We start from the raw sequence: 14044 nt of genomic DNA, 5'->3' as shown, positions 1-14044 counted from the left end.
CCCCCCCCCCCCCCCCAAAGTTGTTGTGTCTGAGCTTATTTTGTTAGTAAGACACTGATTCATATGATTCATAAGTTTTTAAGTGGTGAAATAATTTGGGCCAAGGAGCATTCGTGTTTAGAATTTTTGGAAAATTTGGCAAAAATGTACAAACCTTCGTTTATTCAAAGAAATATATTTTTGTTTGCATGGCCCCTTCCTTTAGGCTGTGTAAAAACTAGATGACCTTTCATTGGATTCTTCCAGTCCTCCCCTGTCCTAAAGAGTGAATGCTCCCTAATGTGTGAATGGGTTTTCAGAAATTGAATCTTAAACTGTTGTCACTATGGAATTTGAGCACGAAAAGCCCAAAAAACAAGATTTTTCACATCAGCGCTTATTTGCATGAGTCTCGGGTTCTCGTGCATGCATGCATTCTCTCATAAAAACCATCAAAGCTAGTCGCTCACGGAGCCTCGGGCCGATTTTTCCCCATATCTCATTCCATTCATGCCTAGGGCTTTGTGGGCGAATTCTGCTAGTGAAAATATATAACTGTACATTTGGGCTTAAAATTATTTATAAATAAGAAAATTTAAGAATATTAATCTAATAATTTCATATCCAACTGTCTCATTCATTTATAAAAATGCAAAAGGAGACATTAAAATGACTAGTATTTAAGATTAAAGAAATTTTATTTGTTCTATTAGTACCAAGTGTCAGGTGTTTTTGTAGTACAGTACTTGACCTAGTGGCACCTATGGAGTGATCACTACACAATTAACTCTGAAAAAGAGAGGCCTCAAGGAGACAGTATACACCAAATTTAAATAAAAAAGTTGAAAAGGTTTAATCGTCAAAGCTAAACATTGAAGGGCATTCTGAGTAAAAAGATAACGCCAATATTATGCATAATTGAGGTTTTGCAGCCCTATAATGTGATTAATTCAAATGCCCTGGACATTGACTGACCTAGAATACCTCTCGGTATTACAAAGCTATGGACAATTGAACCTGTCAATTTCAACCCCAAATTTTTTTTTGATTTGGTTAAAAGTTTTATAGAGTACAAACACTAAAAGTGTGCAACACTTTGCACTATTTGGCAGTAAATAGTGCTAATTAAACGATAGAAAACAATAGGATTAGCATTATTTAGCAGTATTTAGCGGTATTTATGTTACACACTTATAGTGTTTGTACTCTACCAGATAAGCTATCTATAATTAATTATCACTATCATATTTATGAATTAAAAATAAATAAAATCATCTTGAAGATACACCTACTTGCAAGAATCTTGTCACACGATATTAGAACATTAGTAATTTAGTGAGAAAGAAATAAAAGACAAAAGAAAAAGTTCAGCTTCATTGATCTTCTTTTGTTTTTTAATATAATTCCTATCTCACTAAATCACTAATGTTATATTTTCGTTAAGACAATGTTCTTGCAAGTAGGTGTATATATATATTATTTTAGGAACAAGATGGAAACATCTAGAAATTAAAAGTTGTAGTTTCTTCTATGGATATAAATACATGTATATATTCCCTGCATGGGCAAGTAATGAATGAAATGTTATCTGTGAGGCATTTAATAACTTATATTATTGAAAGATTTGCTATTGTGTGGTTCCAAAAATTATCTATACCCCCCTTCCCCCCCCCCCCCCCCCCCCCCACGAAGGAATTTTTTAAGACACTGCCCTACCCCCAGAAATTCCAATTTTCTTCCATACAAACTCTGTAATTTTTGTTCTTTCTCTGACCCTTCCACCCTTCGAGAACTCCAAATTCCTCTGTGGGGTGGGTATGGATAATTTCTGGAACTACACATTAGAGAATCATACCCTGGACTCCAGAGGTTCTATTTCACTTCCTTTGGTCGTAGCAAGGTAACGAGCAACTGTGAAAGGCACAAGTGAAAGGTGCTTTAAATTTCTCCTTGCATGAACTTCCCTTTACCAGCAAATACTGGAGTGAGAATAAATAACCTCTGGATCCCAGTGCTGAATAGCACAGTTTAAATAGAGTACATAACATATACTGAACCCCTGAAAAACTTTGTAAGAAATTGCGCAATTTAGTAAGTTCAGTACGCCGTAGACCTACAAACCTTTGCACTAACTTGTACAATTTTATTAGTTACTTTGCACCATTTAGCACTAAAAATTTTTCACTTTTTATTTTTACCCTGCACAGGTTTACTTGACGCAATCTGTTAATAATTTATGGCGATTTTTTCAATTGTCTTTGATTTGACATAAAACTATCCAACACCAAAATTTTCTGGTAAAGTTGCAATTGCACTAGTTACTAGTTTTAATTGCATAAAAAACTGTTTCAATATTTGTGACAGGGTGATCTGCCTCCGAGGTACTTGTTTGTTCCTTTGAAAAATTTCTACTAAATGTCAAATTGGATGCACTTTCAAGTGCTTTCAATGGCTATGGTGATTCACAAGCTTATACATGTACATACATGGACATGTCAGACTTTAGAATTAAAACAATTTCTTTCAATTCTAGTTCGACCGGCCCCAAGCCTCTGAACAACGAAAATAAGAATTTAAAGATAATTTTTGAATTATTTTTAAAAATACTCATACTAGTCTTGAGGCTTCATAAAACCCCCTTTGAATTTTTTCTTACTAGTAGAATGAGATATGTCTCTATCCTCATCATCATCGTTATCATCATCTACGATAACTGTTGATCTGTCTCTTTTATTTGAATATTTCTTGCCTATTGTGCCAACCAGAGTATCATATCTAGGAGAAAAATTGGGAGATATTTCTAAAGTAAATAAGAAGCTGTAGTCTCCTACTTAGGGCAGTGAGAGTGGCATGATGACACTAATAGTGGCTGCGTACATGTAGGAGACCAGTAAGAAGCAAGTTTTAGGCTTTTACAAATCCTTGATCTCCGTACAAAGTCCTATGCCTCCGTATTAGTTCACTCATGCTGAATACAAAAAAGGCAGCACAACCAGGATGACTTTTGCAGGACCAAGGACTTTTCCAACTTGTTTCACCCCAATTTTAACGACCCATAAATGGGTTGTTGAATTATGCTCACTCTTTTTATTGTATGGAAATTTAGTGTGCGCTAGAAAAATACAGACCAACATTGAATGGAGAGAAAGCAAATGAAAATCCTGTAAGAAGAACAAGCTGACCTGTCGCAACTTTGATGCTTTATTTTTTTCCACTTGCTTTACTCTCTAGTCTATGAGTCTTAGAGAGGTCAGCTTGGAGCAAGTCTAGAAGCAGTTGAGTGAATTGTTTACTGCGTTGCATGATATACTGCTATCTACCCCTGAGACAATAATGTTCAATCAATGGAAGGGTATGCCAGAAACTTTCGCTGAGTGGCAACAATACTGTATATGGCATAATTAATGGTGGAGGTACTGTAACTCTAAAAACCCTTCCATGTCGATTGCTCACATCCATTCCATACTACATATTTATAATTACAATATGAATATTAAATATTAATAAACATATAGGTTCCCCATTGCTGTATACCTTCTAGCCATCTCTTCATCAGATACAGTTGCTTCTCTCTCCCTTTCTTCTGATAAAATTTCTTCATCCTCTGCTTTCATCTGTTTGAAGGTTTTCTAATAAACACAGTAAAACATATTCATGAGGAGTTGAAATTTAAATTGGCTGATCCCGAATCCATTGTACTACCTTCAGGTTACTGTGTTTCTATGTCGGACAAACTAAAATGTGTTTCTTTTTACAATAACTTACAAATTTCTCATAAGCTGATAGGTTATTTTTTATCATCAATAAGAGGACAGACAGACAAAGCTGACGTGAACGAGTGCGTGCTCTTTCCGTTGGTTATTTTGATCACTAAGAATGAGAAGTGTTTATGGTTTTTGTTATTGCGTAAAAAAACAAAGAGACATCAGTTTTTTAATGTGTCTGTTCTCTTATTGACGATAAATTTCGTCATCACATTGTCAAAGTTGTACAGGCAACTCTCTTTGAATGACCACTCTCGTAATTGACCATCTCCCGTAAGGGATCACCTTTTGAAATTCCCGTTTTGTTCCCCATATAAACTCTCCAAAAAAACTCTCTCGTAAGCGACCCGGCCACTCTCGTAAGCGACCGCGACCACCTTTGGGGCTAAAATTTTGGAATTTTTCAATGTTTTTCCTCTCCCGTAAGCGACCACCCAAGAGCCAGTAATGGTGACAGATCCTTTAACAATAAAAAATTTAAGAATATAGAGTCATCGGGTATTAAATACCCGACAAAATGTTGAGAATCACAGTACTGTAAAGTACATATAGCACATTCAAAGTTTTGATTAAAACAGTTTAATCGTTAATGCAGTAGTTTTAACATGTGAGTTACAAAATTATAAATGGTTTAGGCTTCCTGTGTTGGGATTCCCATTGTTTGGGCTTCCTGTGCTAACTCTCTAGTAAGTGGCCATCTCCCGTAAGCAGCCACTTTCTCCCTGGGTTGGTCGCTTTACGGGAGAGTCGACTGTATGTGGATCCACGAGGCGTAGCGACACTACTTTCACAATGCGATGACACAATTAATCATCAAATAAGAGGAAAGACACACAACATGGTACTGACACTGATTGCTTAAACTTCTAAATGTCTATCTTAAAATAAATCTATTCTTTACTAAAGGTACATAAAAAAAAAATCAAGAATGGTAAATTGAAAATGTTATATTTTCTACGGTATTGTTCAAATATACAGTGCTAACAATAGTTTTAACTTTTTAATTGGTGTATTTATCTAAAATGAATGGCTCATTTGTCTATTTACTATTTACAATAAGAGGAATTCAAAATGGTAAATTCTATAATTTATAAAACTAAGATCAAGTCTATGATATTTACTTTACCTCAACTGTTGGGTTAAAATTCTTGAAAGACATTCTGCCATTGCTGTACAGTTGTTCACACTTCACATAACTTGGTTCTATTTCCACTCTGGATTTGAACACAACAGCATATTGTTAATATTATATTTGGTCATGATCTAATAATAATCGGAAGAATGTGTAGACAATGTTTGGGGGAAAATACATATTGTCATGACCTTTCATAGCTGATTGCCTTCACATCACCAATAGTGCATTTTGGGCTTGATGTATACATCTAGTCAAAATGCGTACTATTAGAATTTGCTAAGGCCGGCTTAGATGGTACGATTTTCACCTACAACTATAGTATACAACACGCTCGCGTCTGTCATAGGCGAGTTGTAGGCTTGATTTACATGCTACGACTCGTGTTGTAGGATTGTGCAAGTGTGTTGTATACAATAGTTGTAGCCGGAAATCGTACCGTCTAAACCGGCCTTTAACAGGTGGAATATTATCCTAAATTTGTGGTCAATCATTCCCTAGCAATCATTTCTTTTAGATTTATGCATGTTGTAGATTTTTGAAGTATCTTAATTTTAAGGCAAAGAAAAATGGGGGTCACCGAATAGGTTTCCTAGATATTTTGCTGCAAAGAAGTGAAAAATGGTATTTTGATATTTCGCTCATCAAAACAATCAAATGACATAATCACTATGAGCACGTGTGCACTAAACTCATGAGTAGAAAGGCTCCGCACAAACAATGCCCACAAACATACTTAACGGAACTGTAAAAAGGAGTATTCATAGTTTATTGTTTTGTGTGTGAAATAGATGTCAGTGCATCAGGGCTGTCAACCCGGGAGATATCTGGAGATATTGATAGGAATGGGACATGACGTCACAGCGCGTCAAAAAGAGCGTGAAAAGACATCTTTTGCTTTGTAACATTAGATGTGATTGGTTTATTTCTGACCAATCAGATTATTGCTTATATTACAATGGCCTGCTTGCAATAACAGTTTATGAGGAACGTTTTGATTTTGTTAGCGATTTAAAATAACACAAAATAATTGGAATTTTATGGTTGTGAAAGTCGAGTCTTACAAGAAATGGTCAGCTTTAGCGATTATCCGGGAGATTTGATACTCTAATCTGGAGACCGGGAGATACGGTCCAAAATCTGGAGACTCCCGGTCTATCCGGGAGAGTTGACAGCCCTGGTGCATGTACATATAAAGTGAGTGCAGCTCATTCAATGTCACACCTTTCACTTTCTCCAGTTTTTGTGTTTAGGACCCAATGAGCCTCGTCAATTTTTCGTCTTCTTTCTTCCTCAAGCTGTTTACGGTAGTCAGACTCTGCTCTTCTCTGCATAAACTATTTCCAGGAAAAATAAAATAAGACTGTATTTTATATAATAACCAGAGGCAACCCAACAACGAAATGGAAAGTGTGGAAAATTAATGTTTTGAAAATGAATTAAAATTAAGTCAAATTAAGCAATTCTAGTATAATTGAAAATATCTACCAATGCAGGATAGGATATATTGAGCATGTGATTAAGCTTATAAGCTTATTATCAACAAGACTTTTTCAAGAGCCACTCACTCGATCGCTTCATAAATTGTATTTTGAAAGACATCTCTTAAAGCACTTCGAAAATTAGACATAACAAAACCAATACTGGGTATTAGCAGAAAAAAATAACGACATAAATTGGATAAATACCTTCATTTCCTTTAGGTTTTTGGAAAGAGCTAACTTTGGTTGTCTGTCTTCCTCCATCTTGATTTTTTTGTATTAAACATGCGCCCGCATACATGTGCCCAGCGGTGTATTCCTCCTCTCCCTTCCCCTCCCTACTGGGGCATCATTTGACTATGTGGCCATTCTCGCCCAAATAAAAGCCTTCTCAGCTTTACGAGAATGTCCTGTGGCTTAAAGACAGATATATGTTTACAAATTTCTTCTTTTCTCTTTAAAAGAACATTCATGTATCCACTGCAAGTTTTACTTAACAAATAGAACAGCTTTTTCCGCGCTCCGTTCAGTAATAAAGCACGCAGGAAGTGACGTAAGCACGAAAGAAGAGTGCTTCTTGAGTGCACTGTGCTCCATTCTCTTATAAAGCTTAGCAAAAATACACAGGTGATTATTGAAAATCTCGTGTGCTGATTGGTCAAGAAACTAACACTATTAAACAATTATTTGACGAAGGCGAAGTGAATATCAGGGTATATTCCTTCCTTCCTTTCTTTCTCCCTTCCTTCCTTCGTTCCTTCGTTCCTTTCTTTCTCTTTTTCGTTCTTTCTTTCTCTTTTTCGTTCTTTCTTTCAATCTTTCTTTCTTTCTTTGGCTTTCTTACTTCCTTACTTCCTTCCTTCCTTCCTTCCTTCCTTCCTTTCTGCCTTCCTTTCTTTCTTTCTTTCTTTCTTTAGCACTTGACATAAGTAGAATACTCCGTTTGACGACTTTATTGTTTTAAAAACTTTTATTTTATATTTAAAAGCAATTCCACTTTCAAACAGCAAAAGCTGTCACGCATATGTCAAATGGAAAGCATATTAAAAACTACAAAAATAACGAAAATCATATAACATTATAAATATTGATTGATTAATATTTTAGCTCAATCAACAGATTGCATGCCATTTTCATCTTGTAACGGCAGCCATCCATCATCATCAGTAATACATCCATCCATCAGCGGTACATGCTGTGGAAGTCTGTTCTTAAAGGCAACAGCTACATGCCATGCCCATCCAAGCTCTTTTTCTGCTTCTTTCAGTTCTTCCTCGCTCCTGTTCTGTGTGAACAAGTAAGCTGAAAGGGCTTCAAACGTCATCTCCAGTTCTTCCATCGTCTTTACGTGTTGAAGGAACTTAGGTCTTGGGCACGGTCGCAGTGTCGATGCTTTTCTCACAGCTTCTTTGTTCAGGTTGCTGCAAGCTTTCATAACTTCATTGTTGTTGACGAAGTCATCCTTAGTTTGGTTGTTCAATTGTAGCTTTCGTCCATTCTCTCCTCTGTTTTCTCCGTCTTCATTTTCTTCTCTCTTTACTTCAGTAACTTGTTCTCCCCCCTTGGTATGTTTTGCTCTGTTTTCTTGAGTATCTTGTGTTTCTCCATCGCCGTCTTCATTAGTTTCTTCGTTATCTTCTCTTTTTGTATCGTCCACACAGCTAGTGTTTCTGTTCTTGTAGTAGCGGTATGCAAAGTAGCCAGCAGCCGCTACTCCACTAACTGCTAGCCCTCCAAGTAACAATTGCTTTGCCGACCACATTATTAGAAATATTCCTTTCCGGGGAAAAAATCAGCTATGAGAGTTTTTTAAAGACAACTTTACAACAGTCGAGTCACTATGATTATGACATCACTATTGCTAATTCTTTGTGACGTCATTTAATCATCGCATCTAAATTTGAAATGACGTAATATAATTAAAAAATAATGAACGAATAAACAATAATAAATTCATTCTAAAAATTATTATCGTTTTAAGAATGTAATTAAAATCATAATATATCAATTACTGGGAAGGATTTAAAGTATTGATAATATCTACGTCACGCAAGAATTAGTCAGTAACGCGTAACGCTCATTCCAAAGCGACTAATATTACGCAATCATTTTCAATATTGATTTTTTGTTAAACATCCGTTCATATTTAATCTAAAGGCCCGTTTACACAGGCGATTTTTTCGACAATTTTTGCTGCGATTTTTGAAGCAAATGTTTCGAAAATATAATAAATTTTGTCTCATCCTTCAACATAGCCTGCCTTGCAGACGTTTTTTAGGAGGGGAAGGAACGAGCCGACTCTAAAAACGTCTGCACGGCAGGATACCTTCAACAGGGCGCTAATTTGGAATGCATTTAAACCGCTAAACCGTATTACATGGCCACATACAATGTGCCATTAACTTACATTTTTCTTCACCAAAACACAACAAAGTTAAGCAACGTTCCCCAATTTTCAAATAGTTTCTCGGCCAATGAGCGCGCGAGATTCCCAATAATCACCTGTGTATTTTTAAACACACGATAATCACTTCCAGCAATTAATAATCCAAAATGGCGGCCAGCCTCATTGTTGCTGTTACCGGAAAAAAATGTCTTATATCTTCTTTTATTTTTTATTTATTTTCAAAGAATCACCTGTGTATTGACACGAACTCGCGTCTCGGTAAATATTCCCCGATATTCACTTCGCCTTTGGCGAATAATTGTTAAACAGTTTTCGACCAATTAGCGCGCGCGTACTATCCTAATAAATTTTAACTTAATATAACATCAAAAAAGCTATAGATTTATGCAGTAATTTTGCTTTTTGCTCTCATATCTCCATTCACCAAAATAATGAAAAAAGATTTCGAAACGGATGGAAAAGCTCACACTTTTCCAAGGGAATACTGGGGCGAGTTTTATAAAAATTGCACTCAGCCGCATTAAGGCATGGTTCTCAGATGAAAAACTGATTAGCTATATCATAGCCAGTTTTCTACGAATCTTCCCCAAACTTGGCAAGTTAATGTCTTTTGTGAAAAGAAGGAACCTTGGAGCCTTGGTTACCATGGAAACTAAGTCACGTGACCACAAGGCCGCCATCTTGGATTTTTAAACAAGCCGTTTGTAAACGTTGCCTCAGAATAGAATATCTATTTATTCATTTATTTTTCATTAGTATTGAAATAATATAATTACAAAGTTCTATAAGAATTTATAGCAGTCGACTTAGAGTACTTAAACGATTCCCTTTTATGCACCCAATTGCACAAGGAGAATTCGAATTGGGTTCGAAATATAGAACACATAGAAGCTAAGACCGAAAAGTATTCTTGGCGGAAATGACATATAAACAACGATACGATGAAACGTGTTGATTTAAATGAATGTTCCACGAATTGTATCACTAGTTGTATCACTTTCCATGTATCATTTTGGCAAAATTACTAACATGTTATAACATGCTAATTCCTAAAAAGCTATAAATAACGACTATTGGATACGATTTTTATCGTTTTTCTACTGATGACCAAAATCGTTGGACAATCAAATAGCAGTCTTTTCCATTTTTTCTTACCGTGTTTCCTCTATTAAGCCTCTAAAAATTAAATAACCGCGCCGCTTCTAATTATAATATGCCCCACCCATGAGGGCGGCATTTTTCTTTGTTAAAAAGCGTTTGGTTTTAGTGCAGAAATATGAGTGCGATGAGATTACGAGTAAAAGTCGATCGTTATAGCATACATTATTGTATTTTGTGAAACTTTCGGATATAATTTTTTTCTTCTGTAGTTCAAAAATAATTATGAATTTCCAAAGTCAGAGAAATTTATTAAGCCCCCAGTCTCTAATAAGCCCCCCTTTCTAATAAACCCAGCCCCAAAGCACTGAAAAACTAAGCCCCAGGGTGCTTGATAGAGGAAATACGGTATTCAAATTCCGAAGAGAAAAAGATCGAAGGTAAGTATAGATATTTAGGTACCATGTTTTTTCGTCGGGTTAATTAGGGAAGATTTCTTTTTCGTTTAAGTGCCAATATTCTTTTCTAATAATTGCGGTTTTCAAAAACTTTGTCTTGGATAACTATATATATGTTCTGTATACAACTGGAACACCACAATCACCAAAACAGCGAACTAACGGCCATTCCATCCTGTTTGCGAAACAAATGTCGTCGCTAGGATACAGAGTCACCTTCGGCATTTGCAGCGAAAAGAAAACCGCATTGAGATACTCTTCATAGGCCAGCGCTGATTCGTAGTTCTCACCGCATTTCCCTGAGCATACTTTTTCTGTAGATGGAAGGCTGGTATTCCCCAAAACGGTTCTCGCCATTTCAAGTGTGTTAAAGCTGAATCGGTAGCACCATTTCTTGTGTTTGACTTTGGATAAAACGCCTTTGCAGTAGTAATGCCTGAGTGCGCGGCTCATGGTCTGGTACGTCATTTTTCGCCTACCACTTCTTCTTCCCCAGAGCTTAGCTACTTGTTCTGGGTTATTCATACGAAACTCACCATATTCGCCTTCCCAGGCAATGATTTTAGAGTTGGTGTCATCCGATAAGAGTTCTAACAGAAACTGCCATAGCTGAACTTTCGAAAACATACCTTTAAAAAAGCATTGATTTCTTCCATAAGTAATGACTTTTTGTTCAATAAACATTGCTGTTATTAATAATAATTATCGTAAAGCTCTTTTAGGCACTTCAATTGTCATAGCTATAGTTTTCTAAGTTCTACTACGTATTAGAGAAACAAGCAGTCTATCTATGTTTTGTGAGCGTGAGATAAATTTCTTTAGCTACAATCCAACTGTCCGATTAGCTCCTTCTAACCCATGTAAAATTTTAGATATTTGCCAAACAAAGTACAACAGTCGCTAATGTTGTAATTGCGGGTAATACATTGATAATTAGGTTTTGTTAAACGGATGACGCTACTTACAACTATGCTTTAAAGTTTCGTCCCTTGTGGTGTGGCGAAGTGAAGTTTCTTTGAATGCCATCTTCTAGTAATACAATTTTTAAGGAAAGTTATTTTCACTTGAGAATTCACTCTTTATATACCAAAACCTTTTAGGATATTTAGAGTAATTACTATGGCAACCACGGATAAACAATTAAAGCTTCCAAATTAAGCAAGACAATTTAACCAATTACAATCTCAAAGAAAATTTTGCTATGGCAACGAGATAAACTTACGAGAAAAACAGGGTAGTGTTTCGTTGTTGCTAAGGTTACGGGAAAATACCTGAAATATATTTAGATCACTTGTCATAAACAAACAACCTTCTGTTTCATTAAAAACAATTAAAGCCGCCGTTTCTAGGGATCTCGTTTTTTCAACAACAACAACAACTTTATTTGCAAGTGTAAAATTACATCAATAAATATAAATCTTAGAAAAGAGAAATTACATAAACATCCATATAATGATAACTAAATATTCATGTAAATATTTGAAAAGAGATAAAAACTGAAAAATGGCAGGAGCAGAGCTATCTAAAGAGTCGAGTCGGGTTTTTCTTCCTGTGTTGGCCGCGATGGGAGTGGGGACGAGTTTGAAGCGGCCGCGTGACCGACATTAGAGAAAAAGTTTGCGCATGCGTGCATTTTAGCACGTTTTCTAAAAATTCAATCTCGTACCCAGAGCCCTTATTTCTTACTGCGCATGCTCGACGAAATAATTGGGCTCTGGAAAACTCCAAACCGGAAGACCCAGATTCTGGGTTTCTCGCACATGCGCATTATGACAGACTAGGTAAATTCAAAATGGCGGACGATGTTCAACGAGCATGTGCATTTGCGCTTGGAAAATTAGGTTTTGGAGATGGTTTTCAGTTAAATTAGCTCCTAAAATATCTATTGGATGGACATCAATACAATTTCCATTACAAAATCGGCAAAACTTGGAAAAATCCGGCCCTACAGGCTTTTTTGGTGTACTTAATTCGAGACGCCATCTTGTTTATTTTCCCAAGTACTGTATTTTTACTTCCGGTATCTTCCTTTGTTCTCGAGAACCAATCACAGCACAGGAAATATTGGAGTTTTCCAGAGCCCAATTATTTCGTCGAGCATGCGCAGTAAGAAATAAGGGCTCTGGGTACGAGATTGCTAAAAATTTTGAAGAGTTTGAGCGAGAAAATAAATGTTTCTTTCCTCCAAGCATATTAAAAAGTTCGAGCGTATACTTTTGTCAGACCACGATACTGTATTGAGAAACACAATATGAAAGAATTAGCCTAAGTTTCAAGCATGGACATTAAGTTTTGGCATTTTGTGAATTCTATTTTATCAGGCATGTTTGAAAGCCAAATTTACATATATTTTGACTAATTTGCATACAGATTCAGAGCATGCCCAGACGTTTTTCACTCGTGTTCGCGTGACCAAGTTAGGGAAAAAACTTGATACGACCTCCGCGGTTAGGAGAGAAAAGAGGTTCTGTTACAGTGCGGCTACTATAAAACCGGGGCCACCTAGACAGCGCGAACCAATCAAATTGTAGAATGAATTCGAATTCGACAACAATCCAGCTGATCTGAAATAGTGACGTAGAAATGCGACGTCACAAAACTGAGGTGTCGTGAAGCCTGTGAAAATTGACCAGCGAAAAATAAAAACCTGTCTGCCATTGAGATAAAAATCTATTCAGATCAGTGATTCATTCACCTGGGTTCAGACTGTTCTATACAATACATTCAAAATTATACCAATATCAATGGACTGAAGGTATTATTTCCATGTTATAGTTAGCTTGATAGTAATACTTGTATCCTGGTCGAGCTACCATGTCCTGAGGATATTCTTCTGCTGTAGCGTTGTTCAGCTCACATGTGGATAAGTTTGGATTGTAGTTGAAGGTCTGACATGCAGTATATAGCAGGCAATATCGAAAACAAGTCAGACTATCTGACACTTGGTAGAGGCGTTGGAAGACGTGGCTACAGAGAACAAGTGGTTGTGGATCTACTTGAAACATCCTGCTTGGGTTCTCTGTTTATAAAGAAAAAGAGACGATAGGGTATTGAAGGTACAGAGGTAACTTATTTTACTTAACCACATGGATGCGTGGATGCCCAATTCTCCAGAGCCAGAGTCTCGTGTTTAAAGCCTTAAAAAAGTGCTCTTTACCCCCTAAGACTATCAGTGCACCTTATTACGGGTATTGACACTAGAGCTACACGGCTACAGAGAATAGAAATATAAGTAGAAAAAGACGGAGACTGTCGTGGACAATCCACGAATACCACCAAGTTGGTCACCCTGTGCCAGGACGCTAGGAATCAGGGGGCACACGTGCGAGAGAGAGATTTTTGATTTGTAAGCGAGTTATCAAATAAATCAGTTCAAGAAACAGGATTCAGATCCCATTTATTTCCCCACAGAGATTCTGAGGATCCAATATGCAGCTCCCAAGACCGCCCACTAACCAACTTGTTTGGAATATGATAATAGCCTCTTGTACCGCGGAACACGTACCAATCATTCTCAGTCAAGTTGGTGTCATCTTGAATGAGGGTTGATGTTAATGTAAAATAGCTCTAAATGTTCTTCGCCTTAAATTTGTCCTAAGCCGACGTTTTCTGTACCTTTGAGTGTCTTGCTTTTGAAACCCGCGGAAATCCCTTGATGTAGATGCACAGTAAGTGTGCGCGCTGACAATAGTAGGCACCGTCCTTAAACTAGGAAAATAAGGCTT

The 14044-nt window shown here is 36.7% G+C and overlaps 1 protein-coding gene across 1 annotated transcript; it reads right to left on the bottom strand.

Annotated features, from left to right (window-relative positions):
* Positions 1-1688: 1688 nt before the first annotated feature.
* Positions 1689-6628, bottom strand: LOC116304719 (M-phase phosphoprotein 6). The gene is made up of 5 exons (XM_031714493.2): positions 6564-6628; positions 6100-6212; positions 4870-4957; positions 3514-3608; positions 1689-2754 (listed from the first exon to the last, which is right to left on the bottom strand). The coding sequence occupies exons 1-5, from the start codon at positions 6618-6620 to the stop codon at positions 2592-2594; spliced, it is 516 nt and encodes a 171-aa protein (XP_031570353.1). The 5' UTR covers positions 6621-6628; the 3' UTR covers positions 1689-2591.
* Between the last annotated feature and the right edge of the window lie 7416 nt (positions 6629-14044).

The sequence above is a fragment of the Actinia tenebrosa genome, unplaced genomic scaffold, assembly GCF_029948245.1.
Source record: "Actinia tenebrosa isolate PJP-AT-01 unplaced genomic scaffold, QUT_ActTen_1.0 PGA_scaffold2__45_contigs__length_23673736, whole genome shotgun sequence".
NCBI lineage: Eukaryota > Metazoa > Cnidaria > Anthozoa > Actiniaria > Actiniidae > Actinia > Actinia tenebrosa.
This window is presented reverse-complemented; position numbering and strand designations above follow the sequence as displayed.